This window comes from Colossoma macropomum, unplaced genomic scaffold, assembly GCF_904425465.1.
Source record: "Colossoma macropomum unplaced genomic scaffold, Colossoma_macropomum, whole genome shotgun sequence".
Classification (NCBI taxonomy): domain Eukaryota; kingdom Metazoa; phylum Chordata; class Actinopteri; order Characiformes; family Serrasalmidae; genus Colossoma; species Colossoma macropomum.
This window is the reverse complement of record NW_023494795.1, coordinates 30,698,672-30,714,072: the sequence shown is the minus strand read 5'-3', so window position 1 is coordinate 30,714,072 and position 15,401 is coordinate 30,698,672. Positions and strand designations below refer to the sequence as shown.

The 15,401-nt window shown below is 38.9% G+C and overlaps 2 protein-coding genes across 2 annotated transcripts; one reads left to right on the top strand and one right to left on the bottom strand.

Moving 5' to 3' along the window:
* Positions 1 to 871: 871 nt before the first annotated feature.
* Positions 872 to 6,670, top strand: naa20 (N-alpha-acetyltransferase 20, NatB catalytic subunit). The gene is made up of 6 exons (XM_036582164.1): positions 872 to 980; positions 2,938 to 2,962; positions 3,267 to 3,357; positions 4,271 to 4,406; positions 6,065 to 6,210; positions 6,336 to 6,670. Exons 1-6 carry the CDS (start codon positions 928 to 930, stop codon positions 6,419 to 6,421), a joined length of 537 nt encoding a protein of 178 aa, XP_036438057.1. The 5' UTR covers positions 872 to 927; the 3' UTR covers positions 6,422 to 6,670.
* Positions 6,671 to 6,773: 103 nt separating this feature from the next.
* Positions 6,774 to 15,361, bottom strand: crnkl1 (crooked neck pre-mRNA splicing factor 1). The gene is made up of 14 exons (XM_036582163.1): positions 15,153 to 15,361; positions 13,739 to 13,891; positions 13,557 to 13,648; positions 13,300 to 13,458; positions 12,862 to 13,028; positions 11,206 to 11,384; positions 10,951 to 11,121; positions 10,268 to 10,459; positions 9,334 to 9,393; positions 9,144 to 9,224; positions 8,804 to 9,043; positions 8,595 to 8,696; positions 7,800 to 8,048; positions 6,774 to 7,224 (listed from the first exon to the last, which is right to left on the bottom strand). The coding sequence occupies exons 1-14, from the start codon at positions 15,198 to 15,200 to the stop codon at positions 6,874 to 6,876; spliced, it is 2,244 nt and encodes a 747-aa protein (XP_036438056.1). The 5' UTR covers positions 15,201 to 15,361; the 3' UTR covers positions 6,774 to 6,873.
* Positions 15,362 to 15,401: the final 40 nt, after the last annotated feature.

The following is a 15,401-nucleotide window of genomic DNA, read 5'->3' as shown; positions in this document are numbered from 1 at the left end:
ATATAGAAGAAGTATAAAGCAAACAAACAAAGATTTCTTTTCCTGATGATATACACTCTTTAAACAAGATGGTTCTTATGAGTTCTTTAGTGAATACAACCATGAACACTCAAAGAAACATCATTGGGAAATACAACCACATCATACTGAGCTGGGATGACAGGGTGGATTTTTCAAGCAAAATCATGTCATGATCCCTGTTATCAAGGTTAAACCTTTTTTTTAACAGTATGTACATTTTCTGTGAAAACAGCAAAAAGTCATTAGAAATATTTCTGTTTAGTGTTAATGAAGCAGAAAACAACAAAATATCAATGTTGAATAAAAACAAAGATAAGAAGTACCAGATGAGAAAAGGCTTAATGATGTCACTATTCACTGTATCACTTAAAGTAAGAGTATATTATTTTTATGGCTAAATAAAATGGTGTGACGGAGAGGAAAGCAAAACCCAATGACACAGATAAGTGTATTTTTTCATAAAATGTTCTTGTTTATATTCAGTTAATGTGTTTTGTGGTAATATAGAAGAAAATATGTATCCGACAGTGAGGGATTTTGCCCGTTTGTGTGTCATTTTACACTTCGCAAGTGACAAGCGACTTCTACATCTGCTCAAGGATGGTTAATGTAACTTAGCTGCTTTGAGCCTAGCCATCTCTTCGTGTTTGATGGTTTCCTAAAGGGATCTAAAGGTTTTAATCCAAACCAAACAAACAAAACAAAAAAGATACTGATGTTGTACTACATGCTGGTGCTTCGCATTAATGGCATGGTGTCCTCATTTCTTTTGGCAGTTCACGCCAGAAATTGTGCGGTTTGCTCTCCGGCCGCCAGGTGGCGCCGTTCCGGCAGCAGCGCTTTAGTTTACTGAGAGACAGAGAAGGCAAAGCTGGCTACGGCTAATTTTCAACGAAGACAGAGACGATGACGACATTACGGGCTTTTAACTGCGACGACCTGTTCAAATTCAATAATATGTGAGTTTGTCCTTCGTTTAGGATGTCGGACTCGTGTGGCGTTAGCAGACAAACCGAGCACGAGCGAATACAGGCGGAGAAGTGCTAGCTAGATTAGCACGGCGGCTAACAAACGCTCTCGTTAACGAAGCTGAAGTCGGCTTCTTATTCGAATATCCCGTTCCACCTTAAATAGTGCATAATGTAACTGCTGCAACGTTTGAGGTGGCCCGGGGAACTCGAGTTAGAGGACGACTTCAGCTACTTCAAATCTTACTACTCTCTTTAACTTCACTAGCTTCGTTTTCCGAGAGTGTCCGGTCTCTGTAAACCCTTTAGCCTTGTAGTAAAACCCTTCTTCTGTCTTTCTTGTGGGAAATTAAATATAACGTTATACAGGTGTGTAAACTGCTGTATGGATATAGGAATCAAACCAATCCCTAACATTAAAACCTTGTATCTACGCTCATTGTGTTATATCAGCTCCACTGACCATATAGGAGCACTGTGTAGTTCTGTAATTACAGACTGTAGTCCATTTGTTTCTCTGCATACTCTGTTAGCCCCCTTTCACCCTGTTCTTCACTAGTAAGGACCACCACAGAGCAGGTATTATTTGCGTGGTAATCATTCTCAGCACTACACTGACGTGGCGGTGGAGTGTTAGTGTGCGTCAACAGCGTCCCTGTGACCACTGATGAAGGACTAGAGGATGACCAACACAAACTGTGCAGCAGCAGATGAGCCACTCTCTCTGACTTTACATCTACAAGGTGGACCAGCAAGGTAGGAGTGTCTAAGAGTGGACAGTGAGTGGACACAGTGTTTAAAACTCCAGCAGCACTGCTGTGTCTGATCCACTCAGACCAGCACAACACACACTGACACCACCACCACGCCAGTGTCACCGCAGTGCTGAGAATGATCCACCACCCAAATAGTACCTGCTCTGTGGTGGTCCTGTGGGGTCCTGATCATTAAAGAACAGGGTTAACAAAGTGTGTAGAGAAACAGATGGACTACAGTCTGTAATTGTAGAACTACAAAGTGCACCTGTATGGTCAGTGGAGCTGATAAAATGGACAATGAGTGTAGATACAACAAGGAAAAACGGATGTATTACAGGCAACAACTTAGACTTTTGAAACTTAAGACGTTGACCTTAGACGAAGAAAAAAAAACTGTCATAGTACATAGGGGTGGGTGATATGTCAAAAAACATCATGATACACAAAGTGCATGATATTAATTTTTTTGGAGAGTTAATAAGTTGGAACAGGCAAAATAGAACCCATAGTGCCACATTTAAAAATGCTATAATAATAATAATATTAGTAATACAATTAATTTTATTCAGCTTTTCACAAACCGCATAGCACTAAATCCAATTAAACATCACTTATTATGCTCATTTTGTAAAGAAACATGTAGTTCAAATTTTTCAAGTACAGACAAAATCCATGATTTGCTCAGAAAAGCATATTGTGACAGGATTTATCACAATAACTATAGAACACTGGTATGTCACCAACCTCTAGTAGAACTGTAAGAAAGTGCACGATTTCCATAATCTTGAAATTTTCACACCTGTAATGTTTCTGTAGTACTGTCTTATAATAAATCTATAATTCTTCAGTAGTAAACTATAACAACTGTATCCATTTACTCTCAGATTCTTATAAGATTCCTGTAGAAAAACCTGCATTACTATATGTCTTTAAAGCTAAGTGTGTTGTTCTGTACAAGTAGTAGTAGCAGGAACATGAAGACAAGTACTTACACACAGTCTCCATTCAGAGTGCTGCGCTGTCTTGGACCAGGTTTAGTCCCTATCTGGGAATCCAGCCCTTACTGTTCAGTAGTAGACCAGATAGACAGCTGTAGATCATTAAGCTCTGCCGAGTGACATTACTGTGCATAAGTTTCATGAAGTTGATCTAATAACTGTGTCCATGTTGCTGTTTTTGTTCTTTTACAGAAATTTGGATCCTTTAACAGAGACTGTATCCTTTGCCATAAACAAATGTTACTCGGTAGTCAAACACTGACCACTGTATTATGTGCATCTACACTGTATCTACACTCATTGTCCATTTCCCTTTTACTCATTGCAGTTTCTCTGCTTCTCTGCATAATGTTTCCCCATTTAGCTCGTTCATCAGTGGTCACCACTGCTGAGCAGATAACGTAAGACCTGACGAAGTGGACCTGATGAAGAGTGTAAATAGAAGGAGGTGTGCCTGTTCCCACCACAAGTGAACTTTTTAATACCCATGCAGTCTCCTTCCTTAACCGTCTGCTTTACAGTATGGAATTCCCTTCTACTTGCAGTATCTGGCACACTGGCCTGAGTATTTCATTGTGGCAGAAGCTCCAGGTGGAGAGCTGATGGGCTACAGTGAGTCTCTTTTAAATACATTGTATTTTGTAGTGAAAGCAGGGTTACATTAGTGATTTTACTGATGTGACGTTAACATATTGCCTTTTGTGTTAGTGACACTCCTGTTTTGGTCTTGCATATGTTTTGTATGTCCAAAAAATAACTTTACAGGAAAAGGAAAAAAGGTTTTTAACTTTTCATAAAGGTTTAAGTAGAAAACATTCCAAATTAAACCATTTCTGTTGGTCAGTTCATTGTGAAATTTTGACACAATGTAAACAGCAGCTGGCAATTTCAAATTATGTCAAAAAAGTTAATAAAAAACAAAAATAGACATACAGGTTTGGGTTCTGACAGTGACGATATACTCACCCTGTAGTGTAGAGCGAGTCGGTTCATACATTGTCACATTTGCAGAATGTAAAACCAGGCAGAACCAGGAGAAAACTTTGTCAGTTTAAAAAGAGCAGACTCACAGGTTAGTAACAAGACAGGGTTTTTATGGACAGCCTTAGTTTTTTGTCATTTATCCTGATGGACAGAGGGAAACATTTTTGAATGGACTTGTTATAATTGTACAGACAATTGGATTTGAAACAGCAGCTTAATTCGGTGTTAAAGTCAGCAATAAAAACCTTGACCAAGGGAGTCCAGTCTTATCCTTAAAGGGCTGGTGTGGCTGCAGATTTTCACCCAAAACAAGCTGAAGCACAACTGATTCCACCTTTTTAATCAGTTCCTGTCAGGCTTCAAACATTTGATCAGGTGATCTCCTGCTTTGTTGGAATGAAAACCTGCAACCACACCGGCCCTTTGCGGGTCAGATTGGACCCCCCTGACCTAGACGTATAACTGAACGACTTGGGTGAACTTAACGGTTTCTGTGTCTCCTTCCTTTTTGTCCTCCCTGCCCCGGTTCCTGCTTCTGCAGTCATGGGAAAGGCAGAAGGCTCGGTTGCGCGAGAAGAGTGGCATGGGCATGTTACAGCTCTGTCAGTGGCTCCTGAGTTCAGACGACTGGGACTTGCTGCCAAGCTCATGGAAATGCTGGAGGAAATCTCAGAAAGGTAAGGTTAATTGGTAACTTTGTTTTATCATCACAACATTAGTTCCCAGTTCTGGACAGATGTGGAAAATACTTGAGTAATTGTGCTTCATTACTGTACTCAAGTACTATTATTTTGGAAGATGTATGCTATACTTGAGTATTATTGAAAATGAATAATTTAATTACATTTCCAAGAGAAAAAACATACCTTTTACTCCTTAATTGCTGTTAGACCTTCAAAATCCATTGTTTTTTTCTCTTATGCATAGGACTTACTGCACATTTTATTGTAGTTTTTTTATGAAAGTATCAATCCAAATTCATATTAGTGAAAAATGAAAAAGTACACTAATAGGTAATTTGACTACTACCACTCCTTAGTCGCTGCATCACACACCACGAATTTCTACCTTCCATTCAAGTATGTTTGGCTCAATAATTTTTGTGTAATTGAGGAAGATTTTGGCAAAGTACTCATTACTTTCACAACTGTTATTTCACAAAAAAAGTTTGCAAAAATGGCATCACATCTACAAAAGTTACTCATGAAGCATCTTGAAGCATTTAGTAGTAGTGATGCCCACTTTGAATTGTTCCCAATGTCTGAGCAAAATAAATCAGTTGCTCTGATCGGAGTTGAAACCTAGGGATTCACACGTGACCTGCTGTTACGTAGGCTAACAGTCTCAGTAATGTTTATGTATTTGGTGCAGACCGACACTCCTGGACATCACATACTTATATGTATGCATAAAATAGAACCCTTAAAATTTGTTGTTCTGATTTATAGAGGCATAAAAAGTGAAACCTTAGTAGTGTTGAGACCAAAAAAGGGACATAATGTTTAAAAATCTTTTTCTCTGTTATGCTTTCTCGAATAGTACTGACAAAAAACAGAAACCTTTGCTTTGAATGCAAGTTTGCAAAGAATCAGTAAATTTAAGGCTTATACCATCAATGTTTAGCAGCTTTTATCCTCGTGTCATTTGGCAGCACACATGCCAGTTTGTTACGTGCAGGTTTGTTTTAGGGGTATGGAGACCAATACTGAAATATCAGTAGTTCTGATACTTCAGGTTTTGATGTTTCTTTTTGTGATGTGTTTTCTTTAAGCAAACTGAATGAATTACATCAGTAATTGTCCCGAATTATACTGAGGAAATTGCTGAATTACATCTGTGTAACTGAACTCATGGTGAAAAAAAAAATCGTAGCAAACAAATGTGTAGACAAATGTGTGTCTCCTCTCATACACACAGGCAGCCACATGTTAATTTCGTTCAACAGAAACTTGTGGCAATTTATTAATACTAACACAAAGGCTTTCAAACACAATTTTAATGTCCACTTTTTTAAACTGGTTTTCAGCGTAGAATGAATTTCATCTTTTTGAAGTATTGGTGCTGGTATTGGATTGAAAAGAAATCAGTTCTATCACCCTGTCACTAGTTTAATAGTGACCTCATTTTGAAAATGTCGGCCCTTTCCTCACTGTAGGTGGTTCTTGGTCACAATAAGTGATGGAATGCACCAGACTCTCTGACCACAGGCAGAAGTCTGACTTGCGAGACTAGTAAGACACAGCATGATGTTGCCAGGACTGGGAACCACTGCATTCAAAGCAAATAAAAGATGACAACGTGGGTAACCTGTGTGTATGTGTTTCCCCACATGCAGGAAAGGAGGATTCTTCGTTGATCTTTTTGTCAGAGTCTCAAATCAAGTTGCTGTTAACATGTACAAACAGCTGGGATACAGTGTCTATAGAACCGTCATAGAATATTACTCCGCAAGCAATGGAGAACCAGATGAGGATGCTTATGGTAATTTTAAGTAAAAGTTTCACCTTTAACAGTAACTGATTAATCAACAGCCACATTTTAATCAGTAGATTTATTAACCTCAATTTTGCTGCCTAAGGTAATTACTGTAACCTTTTTGTCTGCAGACATGAGGAAAGCATTATCCAGAGACACGGAAAAGAAGTCTATAATTCCACTGCCACATCCTGTCAGACCTGAGGATATAGAATAACACTCAACAGTGGCTCTCTGACTCCCTCTGTACCCCATATTGGGAAAATAAAGCTGCAGGCTTCGTCATTCTTGCCTAGAGTATTTAACATGCAACTTAATTTATGATTTAAAGAGAAATAAACTTTGTCAGAGGGTCACTGCTTTGTAAAACCTATTTAAAATGAGCTTTGCTGCTTGTTCTACTCTTCCTATATCTGTAACTGCAGAAGATATTCAGATTTTAATGTCATTAAAAGGTATTGACTTGTGTTCTGTTTTGAGTTGTTTGACATACTGAAGAAGCTCTACATAAAGACTGATCAGATTTAAGAACAATTACAATTTACCCAATTACAAAAACTGGCAACACATTTAGTTTTCCCTTTTTATTTTGTTAGAAAATAATAGTTTATGAAAAAAAACAGGTTACATCAGTTCTTAAGGGCAAGGATTAAAAAAATCCCACTGACTTTAGTCTTCCTCTGCAGCGTCTGTCTTCTTGCTCTCTTTTCTGCTTTCAGTGTTTTCCTCATCACTCTCGCTCTCACTGTCACTACTGCTGTCACTGTCATCACGATCATCATACGCGCCCTCTTTAGGCTCCTGCGCTCCTGTACCCTCCTCCTCTTCCTCTCCTGGTTTTGAGGGGCCACCTCGCTCCTCCTCTTCCGTCTCTTGTTCTTCTGATGGCTTTGGCTCCTCTTCTTCTTGCTGCTGCTGTTTCTTCCACATCTTGGCCATGGCCAGCAGTTTGAGGTTGGGCTGATTGGCAGCATCTTCTGGGAAGATGTAGTCGTAATACTCCTCCCATCCCGCATCCGACTGGAATGCAAAATAAGTGTTACAGCAAGTATGGGAGATGCAGCAAAGATATATCCCGATACTTGACATTTTCATATGCATCACAATATTTAGTTTTTCCCCCCAGAGTTTGCTGTTGTAGACAAAGAAGGAAACAGAAGCACCTAATTTAAAAAAACACTGTTAGAAATTTGTATTCAGTGTTTCTACACTGGACTAAAGCCTATTAAACGGGACTAATTATGCTCTCTTTGTAATGAAACATGAAGCCAATCAGTGGTGTTTAAATACCACATTCTCAACATGCTCATAAAAAGCATTTTAATATAAATAAAATGCACTCAATATTTTGGTTTCAAATGTAATAAAAAACTTAGTATATTTGTTATTTTAGTCTATAGTCTGTATTTTTTAAAATGCCAGAATAACTTAATGGATTTGTGATTTCCCAAAGAATCATAATTAAACAATTCTTGTGAGATCAGACATGTTCTATTAAAAGAAAAGTACCTCTAAAATCCTAAGAGTGGAATAAGGGCAACATTGCAAACTCAACTGTATGAAACAGTCCATGTGTTTAAGGCCATCCCACTCACCCCATCCTCTGCTGTGAGCTTCCTCCTCTTCTTCACCTTCTCCGGCAGTAGTTTCCTCACTCTGTCCTTGTTGGCAAAGGTGCCGAACTCCTGCTCAAAGTCTCTCCAGGACTCCAGCAGCATCAGCCTCTCCTCCTTCTCCTCACAGTTTCGTAGGCTCTTATTGGCCTCCTCATACACCTGCCTGCACCTTTGCAGCCTGTCCTCACTGTCCACAGACAGCTCGAACTGGGCATAACTGATCCAGACCTGCAGCCAAGACCGAAAAATGCAAGTGAACCATCTAATTACCTTTAGCAGAGGAGCACATGCTTTCAAGTAAACGTACTAAAGCTGAATGGAGCCGTTGGGGTTAAACATACGACAGAATGTACAGGATTTTGAATTTGATTTACATAATTTCCAGGTCTGGAAAAGTACATTAAATGGAAACGGATATGGTATAGAAAAATACTCTATTCACAGTTTCTGTTTCACAGCCTGTGCAAATTTTTTTTTATCATTACACACAGTGTGACCGCTTCCTCATGACTGTATTAGTTACAGCCAATGTGAAGAACAGTGAGTGAAATTCCTGTGGCTGGATCTCAGCATCACTCAGCAATAACAAGCCTTAACCTTTAATAGCTTAAGAACTATGAATTATGCATTCTTAGAGGATTGGTTAGCCTAGACCAAAAGCTAGAGGTATTTTTAAATAACTAACATAAATGGATAAATCCACAATGAACCTGAATTTTCTCTTAGAATTATCTGATGGTAGTAAGAATGCTGGGAAAAGTGAAGTGTCCTCACCTTGACATGCTGCGTGCGCTGCAACAGCCTCTTATAGAGCCCTCGTGTTTTTTCATACTCCTCCTGCTCAATCTCAAAGTCAATATAAGATTTCCACAGCACCTGGAAATATAAGTTTTTTTAGGATAACCAAAATATACAGCCTGGATCACAATCCAGTGAAAAACAGGCAAAACTGAGGACAGGCGAACTGAAATGAGTGAGATTACCTCTGGCATGTCCAGCCGAAGTTGGTCAATGGCCAGCTCAAATATGGCCCGTGCTCTTTCTGTATCACCCAGGATAGTCTCCAACTCGGCAAATTTGATCCAGGTGGTGCAGTTCTCCGGGCCAAACTCCAGATATTTCTCATACAGTTTCCTGCAGCGGTCAAACTCTCTTAACTGCAGTTCCAGCTCTATGTAGCCCTTAAACAGCTTGTTTTTTGGGCATTTGCCTATGGCTGTGCCCTGTTGAGAGTGGACAAGAAAGTGGCATCAGACTCTGTAATAATGCTGTTCTTAAAGCAGATTTCAGGGAATTAAAGAGTGTAGAAGTGTAAAATCTTACCAGGCCTCGTCTGGCATTCTGCAAGTTCTTCTGGCGAATTTCAAACTGGCCATACAGCAGCCAAATTTTGGCAAAAGTGAACTGTGAACAAGAGCATAATAGGATAAACAAATCTCTTAACATAGCAGAACAGCAACACTATATTACACTTCACTTTGGCCATGATAGTTGACATTGATGTGGTCTGTACCTTTTTGTGAGGGATGAGCTCTAGACATGCCTGATACACTTGCCGTGTTCTCTCAGGATCCTGCCAGGAAACCAAGCAAATTGAGTTGTTACGCACACAGATGTACAACAAGTAAAAGACTGGGGTGTAAAAACGCATCATGATTCACTTGCATCGATTTTGTTGACTTTCTCCACAAACAGCAAACGATCAAATGAAAATTTGCTGCCCTGCAGCTTGTTTCCATCACGTTGGCTTTTAATGATAATGTAATGACAATTTCCTGCTTTGTTGCATAAGTTTTGGTTTATTCAAAAAAAGTTGGATTTGACATGTTTCCATCTCAAATTTCATGTAGGTCCCCAAACCCCTAACCAGCCACCGTTCTCCCTCCAACCAGAACTGTTGCGTGAGAGAAAACATTTTTTCTGCCATATAGAGTTGTTTGAGCTTTTTCCCTTCAGAAAGGCTGTAGTCTTTTCTGGATGTCTCTCTCTGTAAGAGATGAAAAATGGCAGCATTTCTTTTAAAATGCTCTCATCCCCTCCTCAGGCCAACTCTACATCTTCGCCATGTTGTTTGTGCTTGTTTAGGGTTTGTTTTAAGAGTCAAATCAGAGGGGAAGTAATTTCATACGACATTACATTTATGTGTAAATGCATTACTTTTCCCAAAAAAAACGTTTCCTGTGTGGGTTTCTGGAACATTTCAGGTGCCGAAAGACACTTTTCCACTACACTTAAACAGAAAAAAGTTGTCAATATTTATTAAATATTACCATTTCTGTAGCCTACATCAACAAACTTTTTGAAGTGTTAAAACTTTTTTGTAATAAATTCTTTGGATGGAACGCAGCTACAGTGTGGTCTGAGATTTACATCCCTGCTAAAAGACAGGCAAAAATCTGCAGCCTATTGAACAATATGAAATCATCAGGTAAAGACTTAGGTCTGACCTTGACCTCCAGTTCCTCATACAAAGCATAGTTGATCCAGAGGTAAATATAGCGTCTCCAGTGTCTCTTTTCCTGGATGGGGGGAATGTTAGCAATGGCTCTTTCGTACACCTCTCTGACTGTGTCCACATCCGCATCACTCTCCACCAGGCGCAGGTAATCAAACCAGGCATCGTAGTTGTGTGGGTTTGCCTAAAAGAGAGGAAAATCTCTACTGTACTCTGAGACTACATGGAATATAAAAATCCAAAAAAATCAATGCATTAGCATTGTCTTATGACTGTTTCATTTTTACCTAGATTAAGAGAAGTACATTCATATAACGTCCTATTTTATCATATCAGTAAATTATTAGTAGATCATTTCAAAAAATGATTGGCATGATGTTTAGATATTACTAATCTGTCACACTGATATTTTTGATTTTGATGTATTTAATGTACTCCACAAGAGGTGAATGCTTAAGTGACTGCACAAAAACCATGCATTTTATTATTTTTACTGCACTTTTAACCATAAAAATAAACATTATATTTCTCTGTAAGATGGATTGAGTCCCAATTTGTACATTTTTAAAAATGTTCCTGTATTAACATTGGCAGATATGTACATGAAAAACATCAGCTTTCCATATCAGTGCATCCCATGAGGGGGGAAAAAAAAAAAAAAATCTGACATCTTACCTTGACCTCCTCCTCATACTGAAATCGCCTTTTACTGACAATGACATCCTCTATTCCCCTCCTGTCTCCAAACTTCTTCTCGAACACAGTGTAGTTCTTGAAGAGCTCTTGAGCCTGCTGTTTGGGGATTCTGTCCAGGGCGTACTTATAGACGACCCGAACTCGCTCAAACTGAAAAATACATAAACACTTGTAATGTCTGAAATGAACTGTAACAGATGTACACTATGCATGATGGTCTGAGCAGGTAATTACCTCTTTCTGCTTCTCCTCGAATTTAGCAAAGGCCACAAATAGGTTTTCATCAATATGCTCCTCACCGAAGAACTCCACAGCTCTCTCAAACACCTTCCTCGCATGAGCGATGTAGCCATGCTTATCCTCAAAACGGGCATATTTGATCCAGTTCTTCACTTCAGGGTGAACGATCACAAGTGCAATGGAGTTAAAGACAGTAGCAGTTCAACAGTTCAACACTTACAACAGTTCAACACTTACAAGAACCAGTTTATATACTTGCAATTAGTCTTCATTAAACATCATTCCACACATTTATTTTCTCCAAACTAAAACTAGCACAGCATTTTTTCCCTCGCACTTATTAATTTGACAGAATTCACAACTTTTTTTCCCATTTCCTTTCATCAGTGTTGTCCTACTATGATACCCAGCATGCACTGTGCAAATACATCATACCAATATTGAGAATCCCTGCAGCGTCAACCAATTCTGACTGCTAGCCTAGCCAGTGAGCTACATGCTAATAAATACAACCAACTTAGCATTAGCGTAACGCTAACCTTGACAATTAAACAAAATCCAAGAAAACAGTGATTCCATCCTCTTTCACAACAAAGTGGACACTGGAGAGAAGTTTATACTCTTTCAGCCAGAGAAAAGTAGCCAAACTGAGGTGTCTTTAACTTATAGCTTGTTGTCTTTTTCATCTGACAAGTCATTTCTCTCATTTGAATGATCGTTTATCTCCATTGTAATGATGATTTGAAGACAGATGCTACAGTTATACAACTACAAAGAGATATTCAGCTTCTTAGAAGTAATGTAAGCTATCTGCTAACATGGAAAAAAAAAAAATTCAGTCCACTTCGCAAAAAAGTATCAACTTTTAAAATGCATACTCGAAAGAAGGTTTTCCTAGTCTTTAAACTCTCTCTCTAGAGCAGGAGTGTCAAACTCAACAACTAAAAGGGCCAAATTAAAAAACCTCAAAAATCTGTGGGCCAGTGTTTTTATTTTAGTTTTACTTAACATTTTGCCATGACCCTAACTGGCAATTGTTTGTTGAAAATATGCCAAATTTACAACAAAAATAGGCACTGAATACTTCAAACGATTCAAAAATAAGTTTGAATACAAATTGTTTAATATAAAACAACAGACTACATTATCTGTAGATAATTGTTAACCCTCTTTAAATGTTCTCAGTGTACAGTAGGTTTTTTGATAACTGCACACTCGCTTGAACTAGACACCTGGCATCTTTTTTTTTGTTGTTTTTGCAGGCTGTCCCATAGACCGTTGTTGGGGAGGGGGTGGGAGCACATTATGTTGCTATGCATGCTGGGAACTGTAGTGCATTTTATGGTGAAATGGGCTAGTATTAATAAAAATTTAAAATAATTTTGCAGGCCGAATAGGATTATGCCATGGGCCTTGAGTTTGACACACAGGCTCTAATGGGCTATGGCCAGAGCTTCCCCTTAAATAAAGGAGAACACCTAAAATATATTCTCCTCAACCTATAGAATACAAAGTAATATACAGCATAATATAATGTCAAATGAAGAACCATTTTGGATACAGTTGGAGCAACAACATTAAAGACATTTACTCCAAAAGGAGGCAGCATTTCATCTCTTATAAGATTCCAATACGCTTAGGTAAGGATATATCTCTCGTAGATGATACGGGCTTTCTCCACCTCCTTGTAGCGCAGCTCAAAGTTGATGTAAGAGTGCCAGGCCTGTTCTTCTGGCTCCCACTCCATCCAGCGTTCAAACACCTGCCTGCAGCCAGCTACGTTCCCCAGCATCTCCTCCATATAACTGTATTTGTACCTGTGAAAACGTCCAGATCAAATGCAGTTAAATACACCCAGGAAACAAAGCACTGTACTCAATCATTCTTCTGTGAATGTTTTAGTTTGTTGTTATTGTTTTCTGCACTGTGTGTATGTGTAAATCTGTGTAATTAGGTACATTTTTGCTACTGCAGCAGACAAATTTCCCCTCAACGCTCAATAACATTTATGTATTTACCTATCCATGTAGAGCTAAACACCGTAACACCTGATTAACTACATAAATGAAACTTTGTAAGGATTATTACCAGAACTGGTTGACCCGGGGCAAGATGGTTATGGCTCTGTCCCAGATGTTTCGAGCGTGATTGACCTGTCGGTTCTTCATCTCCATCTCTGCGTATTTCAGCCATAATGTGACGTTTCGGTGATCTACGTCCAGCGCTCGCTCGTAGATAGAACGAGCTCTTTAAATGTGAAAGAACGAACAGAAATGTTTACACCGATGTTTAAAAAAGTATCATGTATCTAGCTTTTCACATTAACAAATTCCTGAGTGTCATACCTCTGTATTTCCTTCAGGCTCTCCTCCCATTGTGCGTACTTTATCCAGTTGCTTATGACAGTTCTGTTCTTTCTGATGTTGTCTTCAAACCCCTTTTGAGTAGGTAAGGTATTAGTGTAGGAAGTTAAAAAGAGCTGAAGCAATGACAAACATTGAAAATGTCCTGTTATACTAAACCTTACCTTGCGTTTGCGTAATTTGTAGTCGTTTAACTCCTCTTCATCAGTGATCTTCTGTTTGGGTGGTGGAGGAAGAAGCTCGAGTTCTCTTTCCTTTGCCTCTCTAAGGAGCTGCTCGGCGGTGATCTGCACCTCTGCCGGAGCTTTATTTTTCACCTGCGAGAGCATAGAAGCACAAATTTAGACACCACAGTTAAAAGCGTGGTACACAACGTCCTATTATCTACTGCAATGCTACACTATTTATTTAATATTTTCAGTGTGGATGTGTGTGTTATATATATATATATATATATATATATATATATATATACACACACACACACACACACACACACACACACATTTATCTTTATACATCTGTTGTCGGAAGAAAAAACAAAATAGTAACTTTAAAGGAAAAGGAAAAAAATACTTTACTTTTAATGTACATCAATGGAACCTTTGGCTTCTTTACAAACACTGAGTTTCCTAAGCCTGAGTAGAGTGACAAATCACTAATCTGAGCTTTACTGAACTGTTCTGATGAATGATCCAGCTAATAATCTCCTCACTAGTGGACTTTTTTGTGGGTGATAAGCTTAGAACTGGTGTTGTACTGAACTCCTGTTTGGGGGACTGTGGAAGCAGTAGTGGAATGAAATAGACGATGAGAGAAAAAACTTTTCTTTAATAATTTCAGCTTAATTTAAATTATAAGCATTTTCCATGACAAATATTAACAGAATAATTACATGAGGAAAACTGCCAACCAATAACAGTGTGAATTAAGTTTTAAAAAAAAGTTTCCCCCATGTATATTTTAAATGTATACTGAATACATTACATTTTTATGTGTAGTTTTTATGTGTAGTAATGTTTTCAGTATTCAGCCATGTCTACTTTGTGTTCTAACTAGGGCATTTAGCAAGTGTGTAGACTTATAGCCACAAATGCCCATCAGTATCACTGAGCAGACGTGCAGTGTACAACCACACTTGGTCGGACGTTTTGTTGACGCCTAGCTAACTAGCAGCGAAGAACCTAGCTAGGTTAATAAACTCAGGTCGCATAAGCTGCGGGTGACATTATGACACTTACAATCAACACTTTGAAAAACGTTCAGTGATACATTAAACAACGACAGCCCCAATGTGGGATGTTTACTGATGCTACTGCAGCTGAATAACAGACACGATGTTGGCGGTTAGTGTACGCTGTTTTACCGAATAAGTTTGTTTTGTCTAAAATGCCACTAGTGACCTCGTGGGTGAGTGTACTAGATAGTGCACGAGTATTCAAAACGGTGTCAACTATACAAAAAACGGAGTCTGCTAGATAGTGTACAAGTGTACAGACCACAAGCACTCCAATTGGAACACGTCCAAACAGAGCTAGCTTGCTAACCAGCGGATAACACACCGACACACAGTCATACCTTCGCCACTTTCGGTATTCTCTGCTTCCCCGCCGCGGTGGACGCCATGCTTTCAGAATATTAGAGACCACGAGTTTGTGAGAGACTAAATTTGACGAGTATAATGTAAATGCAAATATAAACATAAAGAAAGCTTCAGCACTCTTTCACCATGGCCAAGTTTTCCGCCATTACGTTCCTCAAATCGACGAGCGTATCACGTAAGACGTTACGCCGCATACGTCATGACGTTAGGTTACCATGGCGACA